Source organism: Acipenser ruthenus, chromosome 4 (genome assembly GCF_902713425.1).
Source record: "Acipenser ruthenus chromosome 4, fAciRut3.2 maternal haplotype, whole genome shotgun sequence".
Classification (NCBI taxonomy): domain Eukaryota; kingdom Metazoa; phylum Chordata; class Actinopteri; order Acipenseriformes; family Acipenseridae; genus Acipenser; species Acipenser ruthenus.
In genome coordinates this window covers 96798831-96822116 of record NC_081192.1, presented here as the reverse complement: position 1 = coordinate 96822116, position 23286 = coordinate 96798831, and the positions used below count along the sequence as shown (strand labels likewise).

General features: G+C 37.5%; 2 protein-coding genes across 2 annotated transcripts; both read left to right on the top strand.

The window, feature by feature from the left end:
- Positions 1 to 2078: 2078 nt before the first annotated feature.
- Positions 2079 to 7218, top strand: LOC117400139 (metalloreductase STEAP1-like). Its single transcript, XM_033999596.3, has 5 exons — positions 2079 to 2366; positions 3336 to 3453; positions 4869 to 5384; positions 5868 to 6032; positions 6551 to 7218. Exons 2-5 carry the CDS (start codon positions 3361 to 3363, stop codon positions 6809 to 6811), a joined length of 1035 nt encoding a protein of 344 aa, XP_033855487.1. The 5' UTR covers positions 2079 to 2366; positions 3336 to 3360; the 3' UTR covers positions 6812 to 7218.
- Positions 7219 to 8345: 1127 nt separating this feature from the next.
- LOC117399544 (metalloreductase STEAP2-like) lies at positions 8346 to 22346 on the top strand. The gene is made up of 5 exons (XM_033998806.3): positions 8346 to 8708; positions 12056 to 12571; positions 14618 to 15145; positions 15839 to 16003; positions 21248 to 22346. The coding sequence occupies exons 2-5, from the start codon at positions 12062 to 12064 to the stop codon at positions 21530 to 21532; spliced, it is 1488 nt and encodes a 495-aa protein (XP_033854697.3). The 5' UTR covers positions 8346 to 8708; positions 12056 to 12061; the 3' UTR covers positions 21533 to 22346.
- Positions 22347 to 23286: the final 940 nt, after the last annotated feature.

The window sequence follows — 23286 nt, the reverse complement described above, 5'->3', positions numbered from 1 at the left end:
GTAGCTTTCAATTCATGTATTTTTTAGTCTGCTTTTACATCTATTATCTCTTGTCCAGCATGCTTACTCTTTAGTGGGCTAATACAAAAAAAGTATAGGTAAACAAGCATTTTGACTCGGCTATATTCAGTGTAATCTTTTAGTAAAACTGCAAAATAACCATGGAAACCATGTTTAAAATAAAAAGGAGAGGGGAGGGCGTGGTAACATAACACATTGGAAAGCATAAAGGCGCTGCAAATAAAGTTTTAGATTTTTGATCAATTTTGTTTCCTCACATAAATAAACCTGCACCCCCATTTCCTAATTAAGTTTTGTTTTTGGATAAGTGTAAGATTGAACAATAACTGACTGCTAAGAGTTACAACTGACTACGCATTTTATAATAGCACTGTGCTGGGGGCATTTGAGGGCCACATATTTTATAATTTATGAATCAAAAATATATTTCAAACGTGTAGTAGGCAACTACAATTAGCCTGGTTTTGACTCGCAGCTACCTCCATAAATAAGAACATAAGAACATAAGAAAGTTTATAAATGAGTGGAGGCCATTCAGCCCATCTTGCTTGTTTGGTTGTTAGTAGCTTATTGATCCCAGAATCTCAGCAAGCAGCTTCTTGAAGGATCCCAGGGTGTCAGCTTCAACAACATTACTGGGAAGTTGGTTCCAGACCCTCACAATTCTCTGTGTAAAAAAGTGCCTCCTATTTTCTGTTCTGAATGCCCCTTATCTAATCTCCATTTGTGACCCCTGGTCCTTGTTTCTTTTTTCAGGTCAAGAAAGTCCCCTGGGTCGACGTTGTCTATACCTTTTAGGATTTTGAATGTTTGAATCAGATCACCGCGTAGTCTTCTTTGTTCAAGACTGAATAGATTCAAACCTTTTAGCCTGTCTGCATACGACATGCCTTTTAAACCCGGGATAATTCTGGTTGCTCTTCTTTGCACTCTTTCTAGAGCAGCAATATCCTTTTTGTAACGAGGTGACCAGAACTGAACACAATATTCTAGGTGAGGTCTTACTAATGCATTGTAAAGTTTTAACATTACTTCCCTTGATTTAAATTCAACACGTCTCACAATATATCCGAGCATCTTGTTGGCCTTTTTTATAAATTCCCCACATTGTCTAGATGAAGACATTTCTGAGCCAACATAAACTCCTAGGTCTTTTTCATAGATTCCTTCTTGAATTTCAGTATCTCCCATATGATATTTATAATGCACATTTTTATTGCCTGCATGCAGTACTTTACACTTCTCTCTATGTCATTTGCCATTTGTCTGCCCAGTTCTGAATGCTGTCTAGATCATTTTGAATGACCCTTGCTGCTGCAACAGTGTTTGCCACTCCTCCTAAATATACTCCAATAGTATGCATTCAGATCACGTGACTTACAGCAAAGGTGAGCAACTGTTTATCTTTATATTGAGAATATGTATGCAATTAACTTAAACAACTACAAAACAAGAAGCAAAATATTCTCAACGAAACAAAGGAAGGTCAGTATTATGCTCCCACGGTTTTTATAATAAGTAAAAAAATGGGTTTGAAATCAATGGTTGGAACCCCTTTAATTTCTTCTATTTAAATGAATTACAATATAGGCCTATGTTACAGGTTTCAGATGTGCGTCTGAATGGTCCCGTAACTCTAATAAAATAAAGGAGAGCATACACCGGTACGACCGGTTACTCTTCTGGCATCTGGTTTATTCTGAGCCAGAAAGCGCTTTACTCTATGAAGACTAACTGCTGCGCCCTCTACAGGACACTCTACAGAACAGCAACATGAGTGTTTTCAATTATGCATTTCAGGAAGAAACATGAACTGGAGGAACAGTAATAATAAACAAAAATACTTGACTTAAGGGATGGCTTACTTACGTAAGCATTAGACGTGTTTGCACATACTATTTTGTAGCCGCTACACCTACCGTACCACGTGTGGTTTATCCAGGTCATCAGGATTATCCCGGAATGCAAGTTGGCAGGGGGCGTACCCTTGCCAGGTAGTTAGTGGCACGACGCGGTGACAATGGGTGCGTTCACCGAGGTCATTCTGCGCAGATTCTGTGCACAATCTGACCAATGTAGACAATGGGTGCGTTCACGGAGATCATTCTTAGACGATCATTGGCTAAACTGGTCAGATTCTGCACAGAATCTGCGCAGAGTGATCTTTGTGAACGCCCCGACTGTTCTACGGCTCGGTCACAGAATAAGGGTGGGACAAAAGGTAAAGTTTTTGAAGGGAAGGGAACATCAAGTGTATGAAGGCTGCATTTGGAGATGCTGGGTGTTTGCTGCTTGTCATACATATTATATGTATAGCTTCGTTAAGACGAGGACGTTCTGTGCCTGTAAGTATTGTTACTTATTTGTATGTTTCTCTTTGTTTATTCAACTTTCTTTTTGTAGTTTTTCAACACAAAACGTTTGGTTCGAGAAGTGCTCAAACATTTGCTGAGGTGACCAGAGTGGGCTGCTATAAAGTCACTGCAAATGCTTTAAAACGAGTACTGAAAACACGTGGAGTAAAGTAGAACGCTTTTTCTTCTTCTTTTAAACAAGAAACATCTGCAGTTTATAGCTGTGTTTATTAAAGTTGTCATTGTAATGCCACGGCAATCCTGCAGTTCAGGTTTCTCTAATGTAGGTACTTTGCAGTTCCTCAATAATAATGTAGGATTTACCGGTTTCTTTCTTTTTTTTTTTTTTTTTACACAAGAATTAGGCATTGGTATGTGTTTTCCAAATAAGAATACTCTAAACTTTATCAAAATGAAAAGAGGACACTATATATATATATATATATATATATATATATATATATATATATATATATATATATATATATATACACACACATATCAGGACTCGAACCCTACATTTTTATCCTACAATCGCTGATTTACTGTGCTCCACATTGGTTGACTTTGTTTTTTTCAATGCTCATCTGCATACATGCCAACAGTCCCTATATGGTCGGGTGAGTCCCGATTTCCTAGCAAATGTCCCGCGTCCCGATGCATAAAACGAAAGTCCCGATGTTTACGCTTTGAGAAAAAATAATTTATTCTGCACAGTTGAGTTAATGAAAACCACACGCTGTGCTCCTCGTGCAGCTGGCACATCTGCTGATCACTAACTTACCGGTATACAAAGGTAAGAACGCTTCATTGTGTCTATGTTTACTGTCATGCTGGTCATATGGTGTTGAGTTGAGGGGAGATGCGTCTGTTATATGATAGAGTGTTTTTTTTTATTTGATTTTATTTTGGATAGTCAATGCTTTTTAGTAAATGTCTCATTGTTTTGTCTTTATCTAGGTGATCAAAGTGCCAGTACCAAGCAATGAATGCACATACAGATGACCTTTGCATTGAGGAATGTGATGACATTTTGAGAATGAAGTCCAAAAAAAGCTCCAGAGACCATATTCATTTGGTAAAGAGAAACAATAAACTGAACAGCCTTTAAAGCTGGTGGTAGAAGCAATGTCTTAAAGCGGATCTCACAACATTGCTCCTTTGTTTTTGTTTACTACACTAACTTTACAAAGCAGATTTGGAAGTTTTGTATAGAGCACAAACCTCACTTGCAAAAGGGTGTTCATTTCTCTTAATTTATGTGTGAGCTGTCATGCCATAAAAAGGAGAAGGCTGGCTAGAAAGACATGGGGCCCCCTTGATGGAGATGACACACTGGTACTAGATAAAATGTTTAATATCTGTACTTCAGTTCAGTTCATTTCACATGTCAAGGCTGTCAATATGACTTAGGCATAGAAATGAGAAACATTTTACTGTCAGTGAATAAAAGCCTACATTAGATTGCTCACAAAAATAATACTTAAATTGAACCCTGCCAAAAGATTGCACCTGCTTCTATTTAATAGATGATACAATAATTCCACACATCTGTATTGTATTTTAAGTCTCATGTGTGGAGTTCTGATAGAAATCCATGCTACTTTCAGCTAGTCTGTAGTACTTCCTAGGTTAATTCATCTCAGAAACGAAAAATTCTGTCCACCCCTTAAATGCTTACTTTCCTGTCATTTTCCAAACCAGCAACTTCCCCTAATGATGAGCATGCTTTACAGCCTTTACTCATCTTGTCAGTATCTTAACACATTTGAGGACAGGCTACTTTGTAATTTTTTTGAGCATTTTTTAACTGGCATCTATCTGTTATTTAAATGTTCTCTTTAACTATATTGTTATGGTAACCGCAAAAGTCTAAATGAAATGTATCAAATTACATAAATACAGCTTGTGTTCTGATTGTTCTCAAAGAAAAATGTATTTGGTACATAATGGGTTAAGAGTGTTAGATCATTTTGTTTGTATGCTGTAAAATGTTTTCCCTGAGTTTGTTTCACAAGGGGCATAGTTTCTGGATATGTCATGTTTTCAGGGACTAATTTAAACCACATGATGTTTGCTGTCCAGTTTCAGCCAATAAATAAGCCTGCCTGTAAACAAATATTATTTTTCAGACTAGACTGGTGAGACATATCCGGGATCTTTTAATTACTGGATTCTTTCACCACAGACTGTTACAAACCTCATGTCTACAGTGCAGTACATTCATTAGGACTGTGACTGCCAGGAATGAGTACATTTCTCAAGAGTAGGAAACAGAAAACTAGTTGAGAGAGAGATTAAAAAGATGGAGATTCATTTATATCAGTGACATGTTATTCTATGTAATGTTTTGATATGTTTTAATAGATTAGGTTTAAATGTTATTATTCGTTTCTGTTTTTTCTTTTTTTTACAAAAAATTATATTTGCCCTTCTGCATTTACCTTTTTTTAATTTGCCATAAGTCTGTTTTTGCCATTTGTTTTCTTGTAGGGGACTGGAATACAAGATTCTACATTGACAAACACAGCCTCGCAGTTTCTTGATCCACACACATTTGCTTTTGAAGACTTTGAATGTCCATCCAATGTCAACAAAGAAAACCTGGGTCTTTTTCCACAGTGGCATTTACCGCTGAAATTGTCAATTATACTTTCAGTAATTGTGTTTATATATACCTTTCTAAGAGACATTCTTCACCCATTCATATCTCTGAGCAAGAATGAATTCTATAAAATACCAATTTTGGTAATGAACAAGGTCCTGCCAGTGGTTGCCATCACCCTATTGGCTCTGGTTTATCTGCCAGGTATTTTGGCAGCGGTTCTGCAGTTACACCGAGGTACCAAATATAGCAGATTTCCAAACTGGTTACAGAGATGGATGTTGATGCGCAAACAGCTCGGTCTCCTCAGTTTCTTTTTTGCTTTGCTTCATGCAGTCTACAGTCTGTGTTATCCAATGAGAAGGTCATATCGTTACAAACTACTAAATTGGGCTTATCAACAGGTAGGAGGTTTTCATAACAAATTTACTTGTTATAGTCTATTTTCTGAAGCAGTTTTGCCTTTATGGAGAGAACCAACTTTTCAATACTAATGCAATTTGGTTTTCGAGAGCATCTGTCTGTATGGCATACTACCTTTTTACATGTGCATAAGGTAGATGTACTGTAGGTACAGTAAGTACCTATATCCAATTGCAAGAGAAAACACATTTCGGACTCAATTCGAAAAGAAAAAACTTACATTCATTAAAAAGTGTATGTTTAAAATTGTGTTGTAAAGTAATCCTAGTAAATACACTATAGTACTGCCAGTTATGTTGGCTATGCTATTTCCAAGGTTATGTGTTGTAAAAATAGGTTTGCCGGGAAAGACATTCTGAACCTACATTCCAGAAAGGCATGAAAGGCGTTTTTAAAAAGTCTATTTTTGGAATGTTTTTCCATGTCTATTCTTAGATTCACAGAATGTTTTTTTGTATATCCAGGTAATGCAGAACATAGAAAATGCATGGATTGAAGATGATGTGTGGAGAATGGAAATATACGTGTCTCTTGGTATTCTAAGCCTTGCAATTTTAGCCCTATTGGCCACAACCTCAATTCCTTCTGTCAGCAACTCCTTGAACTGGAGAGAATTTCAGTGTGTTCAGGTAATACATTCATTTAATCAAAGATGCAGCTTCAGGTGTGATGCATAAATAAAGGAACGTGCGGTGCTTGTATGGGACGTCAATCCACTTTCAACCCGTTACAAATGCACCTTTCTGTTGCCATGCTTTCACTATGATTTATTACCCTGTCCTATGCTTTTATTATGATAAACATTTATAAGGGAGAGTTTGGAGAGATTTCTTACGGGGGTGAGCTGTGTCTCCAGCTTACATTTATTACTTAACACAATGTTTTATTAAAAATATAATTGTAATTTATTACAGGCTTAACCATCTTAGCTTGCAAGACTTGCATTGTATATGTAACCAGTGGTGTTTATAGTTGGGTGTGGGTTACTGCGCAGTTCTGTGAAACAAAAATTGTGTGTGTGTGTGTGTTACATTCTGTCAGCCAGTTTTCCAGCACTTCTACACACAACTTAGTACATGCAGTAACCACCTAATAAAAAAATAACAATACATCTTAACACATGAATATTGTTTTCATATTGCTACAGAGCAAGATGGGGTATTGTGCGCTCCTGCTTGGCACAGCTCATGCCCTGGTGTATGCATGGAGAAAGTGGGCAGACCTGAAGTACTTTGTGTGGTACACCCCTCCATCGTTCATGATTGCAGTAGTTCTACCTATCGTTGTTCTGTTGTGTAAAACTGTACTGGTTCTTCCATGTCTTGACAAGAAGTTACGGAAGATTAGACATGGCAGGGAAGAAACGTCATCATCCAAAACAGAACCTGCAGAGAATGTCTTTCTATGAACTTTTTGCAAGCAGCAGCTATGCAAGATCAATTATTGTTTGATACATATACTATTTTGAAATAGCAAATGTATTTGGCTTTTTTATGTAATAATACATTCCATACTGTTACTGTCTTATGTGATTTTTATGGAACTATCTTGTATTTTCATGGTATGTGTGAATAATTATTTACGGTTTTTGAATTACATGATCTTTACAATAAGCTTTAATGGAATATGTGATTGCTTGTTACATGTGTAGAAATCAGTAAGTAAAAAATAAAATACAATAACAATAATCACTGTGTATGTAAAGTTTCAGACTTTTATTCTTGGGTTTTTGCTTGTCATGTGTTTAAGAAAGTCCACCTGGGTCTTTATTTGCAAAAATCTGTTCCCTTAAAGATGACTTCAAGTAAAGTACATGTAAAAATAACAACTATTAATGGATTTCATTTTTTTTTTAAATATTAAAATATATTTTGTAAAGCATGCATTTTCTAATTGTCCACAAACTTTTTACATTGCCTGTTGCCAAGATAATGCTTCATTCATCAACATGAAGTTTCCTTCTACCCACCCTCCCCCCCCCCACTTTAGACCCAGCCTTACAAACCACATCTTTTCCAACACAGTGAACCTTTGGTTGAAAATAATGTTATCTTTTAAATCATAACTAAACATATTAAGTGCATTTTATAATAATAAAGCTCCCCGACCTTAGAGGTCGAACTACATCAAGTCACAAGCACTTTGTCTTTATTCTAGTAGTCCCTTACGCAGGCCTGCCTCATGAATTATCTTGCCACAGAGCTTTTACTGGATGACACAACTTTCCTGGGTACCATTATATACATTCAGCAAACACTTATACCAGCACCAGCACCAGCACCAGCACCAGCACCAGCACCAATTCAAACTTCCTCACGCTTACTTGACTGGACTTTCAGTGGCCTTTTATACATTTACCAAATTGAATCATTAATTAATTAACTGGCCAACCAATCACAGGGCCAGTTTCCTCCATGCCAGTCACTTTCTCACATGTTTGGAATGAAGGGAGCCAGACCAATTTACATTCAGGGATAGGGAAGAGTGTCCATGCAACAAAATAAAGCAGTAACTCAGTCATAGTGCAACAAGGGGCACCTCGCCCTGTCACAGAAGTATTACTACCATTGTGCGGACAAAATTTGAGAAAATGTCCCACTTTGTTTTTAAGAACTAAATATAAATAAAAATAATACAAGTGCCAAAATATTTTGTTTGTTGTCGACTTTCACCCTGTGTGGAGTTTTGTCTGACGAGTCAGAAATAGTAAATAAAAATATAGTGAGAGTCAATTGAGAAGAGAGTCAATTGAGAAGTCCCCACAAATAGAGGAATGCAAACTTGTGCGTGTGTGTGTGTGTGTGTGTGTGTGTGTGTGTGTGTGTGTGTGTGTGTGTGTGTGTGTGTGTGTGTGTGTGTGTAATAAACGCAACCTAGACCTGTTAAGCAATTTGTTGAAAATGTAGAACAAGTCAATTTTATTAAATTCAGCTTTTCAAGAAAACAGTCAACTGTTAAATATTAAAGTTATAGTATATCACAAATATGCTTTTAAAAAACGAACATAATTTCAGTGTGACATTGTGGCCACTGCCCTGTCTAAGAGTAATCAAAGGCTAAATAGAACTTAGAAGGACAACAGTTTTTCTGGCATTCTGTTGAGAGTCTGTGGAACAGGCTCACGATACCTGTGTTGTGCAGTTCCCCGATCCCTGAGCTATTTGAACGTGGTCTGCCTGCCTGAGCTTACAGGGTTTGCGTGACGAGAAAATCAATCAATGGAGGCGGAGACAAACACACAGAAACATCGTGAAGAAAGCAGCGGCAGATGCAAGCTGAATGGTAGAAACCTTCATGTAAACAAGGTAAGGTTTAACCCTTGTACGTAAAAAACAAAATTGATTTCAATTTAAAATATAGATATTTATTCCTAGAATGACTTCCTAAAACGGTTTTTGCGACTTGATGATACATTAACATGCTATGTAGTCAGGTATTACCGATATCCTACTATGGATACTAATCAGATTTATATTATTCAGCAACCTTAAGCGGTTAGTTTTTCTCCATCGCTTTCACTGCGGGCAACATTGCGCGTTGTATTTCTGATGATGTATTTGTTTTTGTTTTTGTTTTTGTTGTGATATTTATTAATATTTTAAGATTCATTTTAACCTGTCTCGTAAACCTCCCTTTCCAATTTGTATTGATGTTTTTATTTCGGCAGTTATCAAGTAAAACAAACAAACAAACAAACAAACAAACAAACAAACAAACAAACAGATTTAGAAACAGCTTCAGACGTCATCTGGCAGTGAAGTAGAGAAAGAGATGACAATAAGAGACGTGGTGTTCTGTTGTGATCAAAACAATGTCATTTGTAAGAGATCTAAGCAGATGCCCTTCACTAATTTCCTGGACAAAAATGTATCAAGTCTTGCCAGGCAAACTAACATGTGTATGTATATCTGTGGTATGGAGGACTGTTGTGTTCATTTGACCTTCAATTTCTTTAATGAAATCACTATTATTATTATTTATTTCTTAGCAGACGCCCTTATCCAGGGTGACATAAATTTTTTACAAGATATCACATTATATATATATATATATATATATATATATATATATATATATATATATATATATATATATATATATATATATATTTCTTTACATACAATTACCCATTTATACAGTTGGGTTTTTACTGGAGCAATCTAGGTAAAGTACCTTGCTCAAGGGTACAGCAGCAGTGTCCCCCAAGTGGGATTGAACCCAGGACCCTCCAGTCAAGAGTCCAGAGCCCCTAACCACTACTCCACACTGCTGCTGTACCCTATGAAAATAAACAATATGCAGTTCTCCTTGTAAGTAACATTTTGAGTCAGGTTTCATGAGTAGTATTCAAAATTCAACCCAGTATCAGTCTGTCTCATACTCTGAATGTGTTCAGTCCCTTTCAGGCATATAATATGCTGTTGCTGATGCCACTTAATATAAAGTTATCCCGTAATGACAGGAACACATACAGTGCCTTGCGAAAGTATTCGGCCCCCTTGAACTTTGCGACCTTTTGCCACATTTCAGGCTTCAAACATAAAGATATGAAACTGTAATTTTTTGTGAAGAATCAACAACAAGTGGGACACAATCATGAAGTGGAACGAAATTTATTGGATATTTCAAACTTTTTTAACAAATAAAAAACTGAAAAATTGGGCGTGCAAAATTATTCAGCCCCTTTACTTTCAGTGCAGCAAACTCTCTCCAGAAGTTCAGTGAGGATCTCTGAATGATCCAATGTTGACCTAAATGACTAATGATGATAAATAGAATCCACCTGTGTGTGATCAAGTCTCCGTATAAATGCACCTGCACTGTGATAGTCTCAGAGGTCCGTTTAAAGCGCAGAGAGCATCATGAAGAACAAGGAACAGACCAGGCAGGTCCGAGATACTGTTGTGGAGAAGTTTAAAGCTGGATTTGGATACAAAAAGATTTCCCAAGCTTTAAACATCCCAAGGAGCACTGTGCAAGCGATAATATTGAAATGGAAGGAGTATCAGACCACTGCAAATCTACCAAGACCTGGCCGTCCCTCTAAACTTTCAGCTCATACAAGGAGAAGACTGATCAGAGATGCAGCCAAGAGGCCCATGATCACTCTGGATGAACTGCAGAGATCTACAGCTGAGGTGGGAGACTCTGTCCATAGGACAACAATCAGTCGTATACTGCACAAATCTGGCCTTTATGGAAGAGTGGCAAGAAGAAAGCCATTTCTTAAAGATATCCATAAAAAGTGTCGTTTACAGTTTGCCACAAGCCACCTGGGAGACACACCAAACATGTGGAAGAAGGTGCTCTGGTCAGATGAAACCAAAATCGAACTTTTGGGCAACAATGCAAAACGTTATGTTTGGCGTAAAAGCAACACAGCTCATCACCCTGAACACACCATCCCCACTGTCAAACATGGTGGTGGCAGCATCATGGTTTGGGCCTGCTTTTCTTCAGCAGGGACAGGGAAGATGGTTAAAATTGATGGGAAGATGGATGGAGCCAAATACAGGACCATTCTGGAAGAAAACCTGATGGAGTCTGCAAAAGACCTGAGACTGGGACGGAGATTTGTCTTCCAACAAGACAATGATCCAAAACATAAAGCAAAATCTACAATGGAATGGTTCACAAATAAACATATCCAGGTGTTAGAATGGCCAAGTCAAAGTCCAGACCTGAATCCAATCGAGAATCTGTGGAAAGAACTGAAAACTGCTGTTCACAAATGCTCTCCATCCAACCTCACTGAGCTCGAGCTGTTTTGCAAGGAGGAATGGGCAAAAATTTCAGTCTCTCGATGTGCAAAACTGATAGAGACATACCCCAAGCGACTTACAGCTGTAATCGCAGCAAAAGGTGGCGCTACAAAGTATTAATTTAAGGGGGCTGAATAATTTTGCACGCCCAATTTTTCAGTTTTTTATTTGTTAAAAAAGTTTGAAATATCCAATAAATTTCGTTCCACTTCATGATTGTGTCCCACTTGTTGTTGATTCTTCACAAAAAATTACAGTTTCATGTCTTTATGTTTGAAGCCTGAAATGTGGCAAAAGGTCGCAAAGTTCAAGGGGGCCGAATACTTTCGCAAGGCACTGTATGTCATAATTAGAGTGACAGTCACTGTAGACCAATGCACTGCATTAAAATAAGAATATATATGACAGCTTACAGTTTTAATAATTTTGTAGAATTGTTTGAATGTGGGTCAGGGACACCCTTTAAAAAGGATGCATGGGTAGTGCAAATAAGATGTCTACTGGTAACACATTTTGTTATGGGTAGGCTTGGTGGTCCAGTGGTTAAAGAAAAGGGCTCTGCCACCGACTCGCCATGTGTGACCCTGAGCAAGTCACTTAACCTCCTTGTGCTCCGTCCTTCGGATGAGATGTAAAACCGAGGTCCTATTGTAAGTGACTCTGCAGCAGCAGTTTTTGATGCATAGTTCGCCCCCTCTGTAAGTCGCTTTGGATAAAAGTGTCTGCTAAATGACTCATTAATAATAATGGTCTTTATTAGCTCTAAAGGGATACTGTATATTCTTTTTGAAGGGGGCATTTTCCTGTCATTTATTTCAGTCTGAATGCCGGTGTTGTAATGTGTAATATATTAACCATTTAAAAACAGTAGTTTGGTTTTGGTCTCTTAGGAATAAATGGAAACAGGAGCAGCAATGGAAACCATTACCATGATGGGAAGTCCAAGGAACAGCAAGGAGATGTTCTTACCAAACGGCATGAATGGTGTCAAAGAAGGAAACAAATCTACCATAGGGATTATAGGAAGCGGGGACTTTGCCAAATGCTTGTCTCTCAGGCTCCTGAGGTGTGGGTACCATGTTGTGGTTGGGAGCCGGAGCCCCAAGAGGGCTGCTGAATTCTTTCCGCATGTAGTTGATGTTACCCACCACGAAGATGCAGTGGCCAAAGCTAATATTCTTTTTGTCGCCATACACCGAGAACATTATGCTTCATTATGGGACCTCAAGCACCTATTAGTGGGCAAAATCCTTGTGGATGTGAGTAACAATACTCGGATGAACCAGTATCCAGAATCCAATGCAGAATACCTGGCTTCCCTTTTTCCTGATTCGTTTGTGGTTAAAGGATTCAACGTTATCTCAGCCTGGGCAATGCAATCCGGGCCAAAGGATGCCAGCAGACAGGTAAAGACTGGAGGGGCACTGTGATGTATTTGATCTAATCCCATTGTAATGTGGAAATGCAACAGTGGGTTTCTTCAGGGTGATACGCTGATGTTATTATGGTATCCCAGTGGTTTTTTTAATCCCTTTGTTACTCTATATATGCATTATTTTCACAGCAATTGGTGAACAAAAAAGTGAACGTCCTTTTATAAGTCTCAGTGCTGCACTTTCAGTAGTCATGTGAGGGAACATAGTAAGTACAACGTTGAAAACACTAGGGTCAAAGGAAAAGCAGAAACTGGTCACTGAGAACAGCAATAACATGCTGCAGTTGTTTCTAGGTGTTAGCGGTCTTGCAAAACTAAAAAGAACTGACTGTTTAGTTTGTATGGCTCTCCCTGAATGTTACATGTGCAACCTTTTGTCCCCTGCTGGATGCTGAACTAAAACTGTGGGTTTCTCTAGCAGAATACTGTCCAAATTTGACCAGTGTAGCCTGTAGTCACAAAAGCTTTCTTGTTTGTTTCAAAACACTGCCTCAGCACACATAAAAAATATACTCTGACCTTTCCAGTTCAGTTATTTATTTCAACCAAGTTCTTATCCAACCAGGCCCCAAAGCAGTTAATTATTTTAAAGTGCAAGTTTCACAAATATGAGCCTTTGAGCTTTGCCATTCTTAGCACTGGTGGCTTGCAGTATGCTGTCAAAATGAGAATAAGTAATAATGTGTTAAATCTATTTTTAAGGTAATGTGATATCATCTTTTGTTATATGCCTTATTAGAACAAGGTGAGATTGAGCTGTACAGGTTTCAGATGGAAACAGCATCATAAAGGATTGTGTTTGCAGAAGAAATTTATTTTGTGATTTGAATACAGTAAAAACAAAACAAAGGTTGGTAACGAGAAAAGGCTGTTTTGGCACAGCAAGCAATGCGAATGAATATTGTCTTGCAAGTAGCCATTAGCAACAGTTAAACTTTAAGTTCAGTTAGTTACAGTGATGTAACAACATAGGTCAACATACAGTACACTGAGTCAGAGAGACATCCTTGTCTGCAAGCATAATGTCACGCTAGGCTCATGAGCATTGCTTTCAAATTGAGAAAACATGAGCAACTTATATTTTATTATTATTTATTTCATAGCAGACGCCCTTATCCAGGGCAACTTACAATTGTTACAAGATATCACATTATTTCACATTATACAGATATCACATTATTATTTTTTTACATACAATTACGCATTTATACAGTTGGGTTTTTACTAGAGCAATCTAGGTAAAGTACCTTGCTCAAGGGTGCAGCAGCAGTGTCCCCCACCTGGGATTGAACCAACGACCCTCCGGTCAAGAGTCCTGAGCTCTAACCACTACTCCACACTACCAGATATTTCCCATTAACACATTGTACATGCCACAACATTAAGTGATGGAATTTATGAATTTCTCAATTATATAATTAACATTGTAATATCAGATTACGATCCACTATATACCGTCATTATAATTATAGGCTAACGCCAGCACTGATGGATAATCCATAAATACCAGTACTGATGTTTAATGCAAAGCTTATATTGATTCTGTTGATGTCTGTGCAAGGAAAGATATTATACATACAAGAGAATGGCCCAGAATGTTTTGATATCATTATAATTATTAGTGTTTGATAGATTTTTTGTTAAATGAACAATGCTGTAATAATAATACAAATGTTAATGCTGGGCCAAACTTGTTTTTTTTTTATCATTTTTCACATTCTTTCAAAATTGAAACTAATATTAAAATATTCTTTCAGTTTAAATGCTATTACTTTTAAAAAGAATGTCTCTGAAGTAACTTAAACCAAGTACCCCATCAAATGATCTGAAAGAAAGCCAGAAACACTGTACAGCATAGTGTTATTTCAAATGTTATTTATACATTTGGTTTCTGTTGCATTATATCTTATAATGTAATAGGAACGAATAACAACACAATAACAAATAGTTCTTCACCACCTCTGTGGCCCTTCATTAAATAATAACAATGTCATTTATAACTGCATTTCATTGACAGGTGTACATCTGCAGCAATTTGGTGGAAGCCCGCCATCAAGTCCTAGAAGTGGCCCGTCAGCTAAACTTCATCCCTGTTGACCTGGGGACCTTGTCTTCTGCCAGAGAAATAGAAAACATACCTCTTCAGCTGTTCACCCTTTGGAAGGGACCCGTGCTTGTATCTGTCAGCCTTTCAATCTTGTTTTTCATCTATTCGTTCATCAGAGATATTATACACCCCTACGTTAAGAATCAGCAGAGCAACTTCTATAAGATCCCCATAGAGATTGTCAATAAGACCCTGCCCATCGTCGCAATAACACTTCTGTCGCTGGTATATCTGGCAGGTCTGCTAGCTGCAGCTCACCAGATTTATTACGGAACTAAATACAGACACTTTCCTCACTGGCTGGATGGGTGGCTGCAGTGCAGGAAGCAGCTGGGGCTGCTCAGTGTCTTCTTTGCTTCGGTTCATGTTCTCTACAGTATCTGTTTACCAATGAGGAGATCTGAGCGCTATCTCTTCCTCAACATGGCATTTCAACAGGTATCCCATAAAAACGTTTTACAGACAACCTCTTCATTTTAATGTTAGTTTAGATTTGAATAGTAACAGCCTTAATTTAAATAAGTCAACATTGGCCTAATCTTACAATCTGATTGGATATCAAGCATTCCAATGTGTATATGAGTACACTCAGACAGTTTGTATGTGTCATTTAGCCAGTATAGTAACATGTCAGTGAGGCTGAATTGGCAAGGACTGTGCTGCAGCAACCTCTACATGCCAGGTGCCTGGTAAGCTCAAGCCCCATCCCACCTTATGTGTGTTGCAGTTTGGAGCAAACCCTCCTGCATTGTAATGTAGACTGAGAACTTGGTGTAACATATTTTTAAAGTGATATAGCAATTGTATATCTTTGCATAACTTCAGACCTTGTTGTATGCTGTTATTTAATTGTAACATTTATCAACTGTTATCTCTAATTACAGCATTGGTCTATATCTGGACCTCTCCCTGTGTACATCTTTCTACATAATGTACATAGGACAGCAATACTGATGACTGTTTATTAAAAACAGAAAAAACTGAATGCATAAGTAATCCTAGATAAACAAACAAAAAAACTGTTATTATATAATTCAATGGAAGAAAATGGTTCTTTAAAAGGGCTGGATGGGCCAAAGAACCATGTCATTCAAACATTACTGTTAATGTATTAACAAGCTTTCATTGTAGGTTCATGCCAACGTTGATAACTCTTGGAACGAGGAAGAGGTATGGAGAGTAGAAATGTACATATCCTTTGGAATCATGAGTCTTGGACTGCTCTCGCTGTTGGCTGTTACATCTATTCCTTCAGTTAACAGCGCTCTTAACTGGAGAGAATTCAGCTTCATTCAGGTAAGTGGCAGTCAATAATCTTTCATCTATAACTTTAAACACTCGGCTGGTTTCACAGACCCCAATTATCACTCATCTTGGACTAACTAATGCTATTTTAGGTAAAGTAGTCCAAGACTGGTGCTAATCATACATTCTGAGGTACCGTACAACTTAAAAAAAAAAAAAAAAAAAAAAAAAAAAAATTTGAATAAGTCTGACCCCCTCTCATGGTGCAGTCAGATAAATACTTTTCTACATTGGAGTGCTTACATGTAATACACACTTCAAGCAATTTTATTAAGATTTGATATTCTTAACTCTACAATTAACAGTAACATACAGACGTGCTCAAATTTGTTGGTACCCTTACAGCTCATTGAAATAATGCTTCATTCTTCCTGCAAAGTGATGAAATTAAAAGCTATTTTATCATGTATACTTGCATGGCTTTGGTATGTCATAGAATAAAGCAAAGAAGCTGTGAAAAGAGATAAATTATTGCTTATTCTACAAAGATATTCTAAAATGGCCTGGACACATTTGTTGGTACCCCTTAGAAAAGATAATAAATAATTGGATTATAGTGATATTTCAAACTAAATAGTTTCTTTAATTAGTATCACACATGTCTCCAATCTTGTAATCAGTCATTCAGCCTATTTAAATGGAGAAAATTAGTCACTGTGCTGTTTGGTATCATTGTGTGGACCAGAGAAAGCAAAGGAGAGAGTTGTCTGAGGAGATCAGAAAGAAAATAATAGACAAGCATGGTAAAGGTAAAGGCTACAAGACAATCTCCAAGCAGCTTGATGTTCCTGTGACAACAGTCGCAAATATTATTAAGAAGTTTAAAGTCCATGGAACTGTAGCCAACCTCCCTGGGCGCGGCCACAAGAGGAAAATCGACCCCAGAATGAAAAGAAGGATAGTGCGAATGGTAGAAAAAGAACCAAGGATAACTGCCAAAGAGATACAAGCTGAACTCCAAGGTGAAGGTACGTCAGTTTCTGATCGCACCATCCGTCGCTTTTTGAGCAAAAGTGGGCTCCATGGAAGAAGACCCAGGAGGACTCCACTTTTGAAAGAAAAACATAAAAAAGCCAGACTGGAATTTGCTAAAATGCATATTGACAAGCCACAATCCTTCTGGGAGAATGTTCTTTGGACAGATGAGTCAAAACTGGAGCTTTTTGGCAAGTCACATCAGCTCTATGTTCACAGACGAAAAAATGAAGCTTTCAAAGAAAAGAACACCATACCTACAGTGAAACATGGAGGAGGCTCGGTTATGTTTTGGGGCTGCTTTGCTGCGCCTGGCACATGGTGCCTTGAATCTGTGCAGGGCACAATGAAATCTCAAGACTATCAAGGCATTCTGGAGCGAAACGTACTGCCCAGTGTCAGAAAGCTCTGTCTCAGTCGCAGGTCATGGGTCCTCCAACAGGATAATGACCCAAAACACACAGCTATAAGCACCCAAGAATGGATAAGAACAAAACATTGGACTATTCTGAAGTGGCCTTCTATGAGTCCTGATCTGAATCCTATCGAACATCTATGGAAAGAGCTGAAACTTGCAGTCTGGAGAAGGCACCTATCAAACCTGAGACAGCTGGAGCAGTTTGCTCAGGAAGAGTGGGCCAAACTACCTGTTAACAGGTGCAGAAGTCTCATTGAGAGCTACAGAAAACGTTTGATTGCAGTGATTGCCTCTAAAGGTTGTGCAACAAAATATTAGGTTAGCGGTCCCATCATTTTTGTCCATGCCATTTTCATTTGTTTTATTATTTACAATATTATGTTGAATAAAAAATCAAAAGCAAAGTCTGATTTCTATTAAATATGGAATAAACAATGGTGGATGCCAATTACTTTTGTCAGTTTCAAGTTATTTCAGAGAAAATTGTGCATTCTTTGTTTTTTGTGGAGGGGTACCAACAAATTTGAGCACGTCTGTATAACAACCTACTTTCTACTGCCTCCCTTCATCCTTTTTTGAAAACATTTTTTTGTACATTGTATGGCCTTACAGGGGAAAAGTACTTGGTACCTGGCCAGACCTTTATTGTCAATTAACCCAACAAAATGTACAATGGACCCTTGTTAGACTTCTTTTGAAATTGGTTGGGCCTGATGAACCTTTTAGTTAACAACATGGTTTCTCATTAGAGACTTACTGTACAATAATGCATCTGTGTAATTGTGCTATAGTTATTCCAATGCTTACATTTGAATAGTGTAGCACAGAGGACCCAGAAGATCTTACCAAACATTGGCTGAGCTCTTTTGTTGTCTTCTTGAAGTTCATTATTCATTGGTTTGCATTATATTTATAACAGCCAGTTTATCAGCATGTGCTTTCATATGGAGTTTAGATAAAATATCCATCTGTATGTGAAACACGTTAGGCATCCCAGTGTTTATAGTTAAAATATGAATCTATTGTCCTTGGGTGATAGATTGAAGCTGACAGGCTATAAATACCTTTTCACGGTCCAGTGACCAAGGAATATACAATAGTCAGTTTTCTAGGTCGTTTCTGAGGCCTTCCTATAGTTAAATACCAGACAATGACCTTCACATTTGCATATAAACCAAATATATATACAGTGGCTCTCAAAAGTATTCACCCCTCTTGGACTTTTCCACATTTTATTGTGTTACAACATGGAATCAAAATGGATTTAATTAGGAGTTTTTGCCACTGATCAACACAAAAAAAGTCCATAATGTCAAAGTGAAAAATAAAATCTACAAATTGTTCTAAATTAATTACAAATACAAAACAGAAAATAATTGATTGCATAAGTATTCACCCCCTTGAGTCAATATTTAGTAGAGGCACCTTTGCAGCAATTACAGCCATGAATCTATTTGGATAAGTCTCTACCAGCTTTGCACATCTGGACACTGCAATTTTTGCCCATTCTTCTTTGCAAAATTGCTCAAGCTCCATCAAGTTGGATGGGGACCTTTGGTGAACAGAAATTTTCAACTCTTTCCACATATTCTCAATTGGATTGAGGTCCGGGCTTTGACTGGGCCACTCCTGGACATTGACCTTTTTGTTTTTAAGCCACACCAGTGTGGCATTGGCTATATGTTTGCGCCAAACATAGCGCTTAGCGTTGAGGCCAAAAAGCTCTATTTTGGTCTCATCAGACCATAAAATCTTCTTCCACTTGGTCTCAGAGTCTCCCACATGCCTTCTGGCAAACTCTATCCGAGATTTGATGTGTTTTTTTCAACAATGGCTTTCTTTTTGCCACTCTCCCATAAAGGCCAGTTTTGTGAAGCACCCGGGCTATTGTTGCCATATGCACAGTGTCTCCCAGCTCATCCATGGAAGACTGTAACTCCTTTAGAGTTGCCATGGGCCTCTTGGTGGCCTCCCTGACTAGTGCCCTTCTCGCCCGGATACTCAGTTTTTGAGGACGGCCTGTTCTAGACAGATTCACAGTTGTGCCATATTCTCTCCATTTCTTAATAATGGACTTTACTGTGCTCCGGGGGATATTCAATGCCTTGGAAATGTTCTTATATCCTACCCCTGATTGGTGCTTTTGAAGAACCTTATTCCGGATTTGCTTTGAATGTTCATTCATCTTCATGATGTAGTTTTTGTTAGGAAATGTACTAACCAACAGTGGGACCTCCCAGAGACAGGTGTATTTAACCTGAAATCATGTGAAACACCTTAATTGCACACAGGTGTGACTTCTAAAGACAATTGGTTGCACCAGAGCTTATTTAGGTGTGTCATAGCAAAGGGGGTGAATACTTATGCAATCAATTATTTTCTGTTTTATATTTGTAATTAATTTAGAACAAGTTGTAGATTTTATTTTTCACTTTGACATTATGGACTTTTTTTGTGTTGATCAGTGGCAAAAACTCCTAATTAAATCAAATTTGATTCCATGTTGTAACACAATAAAATGTGGAAAAGTCCAAGGGGGGTGAATTCTTTTGAGAGCCACTGTAAGCATGTAAATAAATAGATTTCAGAAGAATTTGACAAGGTGTTCTCTAGATAAATTAGAAATACATAAGTGAGGTATACAGTCAGTTAGACAGACACAGACTCCTCCAAATAACTGAAGATGGAGAAGTTTATTAGCAAGTTTCGTCACAGTGGGACAAGCTGTTCTGCAGACATAGGTAAAACAATGTCACATTCAGTTTGACAGGCACACACAGCTTCTATTTAGCCCCAGATTATGATATGACCAACAACTTGTATTAAAGAACATCAAATGAAGTTATTGTGTTAATATGTGGTGCACACCTGTATTCTACAAGCAATTTCAATTTGTTGTCCATTCAAAATTAACATACAATTGAAACCTTTGGCCGTGTCAATGATACAGACCACATGCTTTGACATACAGCACTGTCTTTACAGTTGGTACACAGCGGTACAAATTTCATTAGCAGTGTTATCTCTTAAAAATGAACCGTTTAACATTGTTTGAACTTATATCAATGATACAGACCACACACTTTAAGAGGGTGTCTTTACTGCTACATTGGTTTAACCTCTGGACAGCCTCTTTTTCACATCGATTTTACTTCATAAAAACTGAAAACTCCAGTTCAGAAGTTTTTTTTTTAAATATATCATTATCTATACCTATTATAATTTATGTTGGCTGTCATAAGAACATAAGAAAGTTTGCAAATGAGAGGAGGCCATTCGGCCCATCTTGCTTGTCTGTGTTTTATGCTATGCATCCTTGCCACCCCTGATGTACATGATTTAAAAGGCTGGACAGATCAATAATCATTGGGAACCCAGGAACAATTTACATTTACTGACTTCCCATACAAGATGATGTGGTCTTTTAAGTGTTCAATGTGCCATAAGCATTTACAGACAATATTAAGATTCAAGTGATTGTTGCTGACAAAATAATTCCATAAATCATACCTGCTGTGCACTTCCATTTGGTATAAAGGTCTAAAGTGTTGAAATCAATACATGTTCCAGTAAACATTCATTTACATTTCTTTTGAATCCCTGCTTGAAGATAGTGTTGCACTACCTTGGTCATTTCACCTAGAGGGTGAAATTGTCCCAGCCTCTTCAACAGCTTCTTCCCTGTCAGATGCTTCCCTTATTGACTTGACATGCTTTCAGCCAGTAACATGCTTTGACCCAGACAACACCAATGAGGTGAAATGTCACATCCTAGCAATCTTCTGCTGTGTTATTAATTATATGTAAACATTTTTACATTTGTTTCTTGTATTTCTTCACAGTCTACACTGGGGTACGTAGCTCTTCTCATAACTACATTCCATGTGTTAATCTATGGCTGGAAGCGAGCCTTTGACCAAGAATACTACAAGTTCTATATGCCACCAAACTTTGTCATAGCTCTGGTGTTGCCTGTAACAGTTATAGTGGGTAAGATTGTCCTGCTGCTTCCCTGTATGAGCGGTCGACTCAGACGAATCCAAAGAGGCTGGGAGAACATCCAGTATAGAAGTGAGGTTACAGGAGCAGCCTCCCAGGTCTCACCAGAGCGCATTACTATCATGTAAGAACAGTAGAGTCTGAATTACAGTGCTCCATAAAGTAACTGAACATGATGAGTTGAAATAAACCTGACAGAAATCCTGTATGCCACACTCAAAGACAAATGAACAATGTCAGGGTATTACTAATCTTCATTTTAACGTAGTTCCTTAAAAAATGTAACACCGTTTTTACATTTGAGTATAGTTCTAATATTTCATATTTCTTTTTGGTCAAATCTTGCCCTCAGTAGTACACAGTAACTCTTGTTTGTAAATGTTGAAGATTGCCCTTGCCATAGCCTACGTGTTAAACAGCAGCAAGGCTGCTGAAATGAAATGCTGACTATTTCCACAGAGGTTCCATTTCTCAGTGTAATGCGAGGACGGGTTCTCTGTGGAACACTGAAGTGGACTGTTCTGTGTAAATATATCAGTATACTCGGAAGCTATTTGACAAACATTAAACTGTGCTTCCTGACCAACCCGCTTTTAACTCGTATTTAGCTGAGAAATTGTACTGAGTGATTTGTAAAGTCTGAAATCCAGAGTCTAATTAACTGAGTTGGGGTTTTGCTTTGTTCAAAGTCTGTTTTCATGAAAAGTTAGATATTCATAAAAGTGTTCTACACTATTGTTGAAGAAACCAAACTCAGTCTAGAACAGTTAAAACTTTATTTCTTAAAAGATTTGTGCTGAAACCCAGTTTCACTTATTATATTGTGTAATCAGAAACAACCCAGTAGCAGAATAACTGTTTTATTATTTTCCATATCAATGATATGGTCATTTGCTTATATAATATATATATATATATATATATATATATATATATATATATATATATATATATATATATATATATATATATATATATATATATTTAAACATAGGAACCTGGGACCCCCTATTACATGTACAGTACTGTTACCTGTTCTAGTTTTAGCCCAGCATTCCCTTCTACATGCTTAAATTAATTACAATTTTGCAGTAGCATAAAACACACATTTTGCATCAGCAATTATATGATTTCCAAGAGTCATACACAGTAAATGGTATTTGTTCAGTAGTCTGTGGTAATTTTTTTGGATGTTGTTTTTACTTCTGTAAATTCTGTGTATGACTGTGTTGGTTGTACTGTGCCAAAAATCATGTTGCCATATAGAACTATACGTGCATTCCTGTCCTGTGTCAAAATAAAAGATTCTTGTACCATATATAAGTACCTCGTTAATTACAATAATGGTATCATTTTCTGCTTCAGCTCCAGCATTGCATCCGATAGCTACTGCTGCTGTATCTAGACAGATAATTAGGTTATCACCTGTCTCAAAGTGAGGTAGCCTAATTTTCTTAAGAAACATTACACACAGCACAACCATAATAAGAATACAGGTTAATTGCACATGATTTATTAAATTAACCACACTGATGTGCACCTGCATGTATATTTATCAATTTGAGAATATCCTGCTCGCGATTTGTTAACATCAGGAAAAGTAGGATCCAGACTCTGATTGTTTGTGAGCGAGGTCTTTGAGGTCTCAGTATGAGCAGGAAACACCACACACACACACATACAGTAAAACACTTTTCTACTGTCTCACTCCACAAGCCAAATCATCTTTAAACTCAGATAACTGAAAACAAGGTAAAAAAAAACAACCATATGAGACACTGCGAATAACATGCTGTGAGAGTGTTGACAGGAAAAAGTATCATCACTGGAAGCTTGACTCGTCAGCCTGAAGTGGCCAGCTGATCCCCAACTGATACTATTC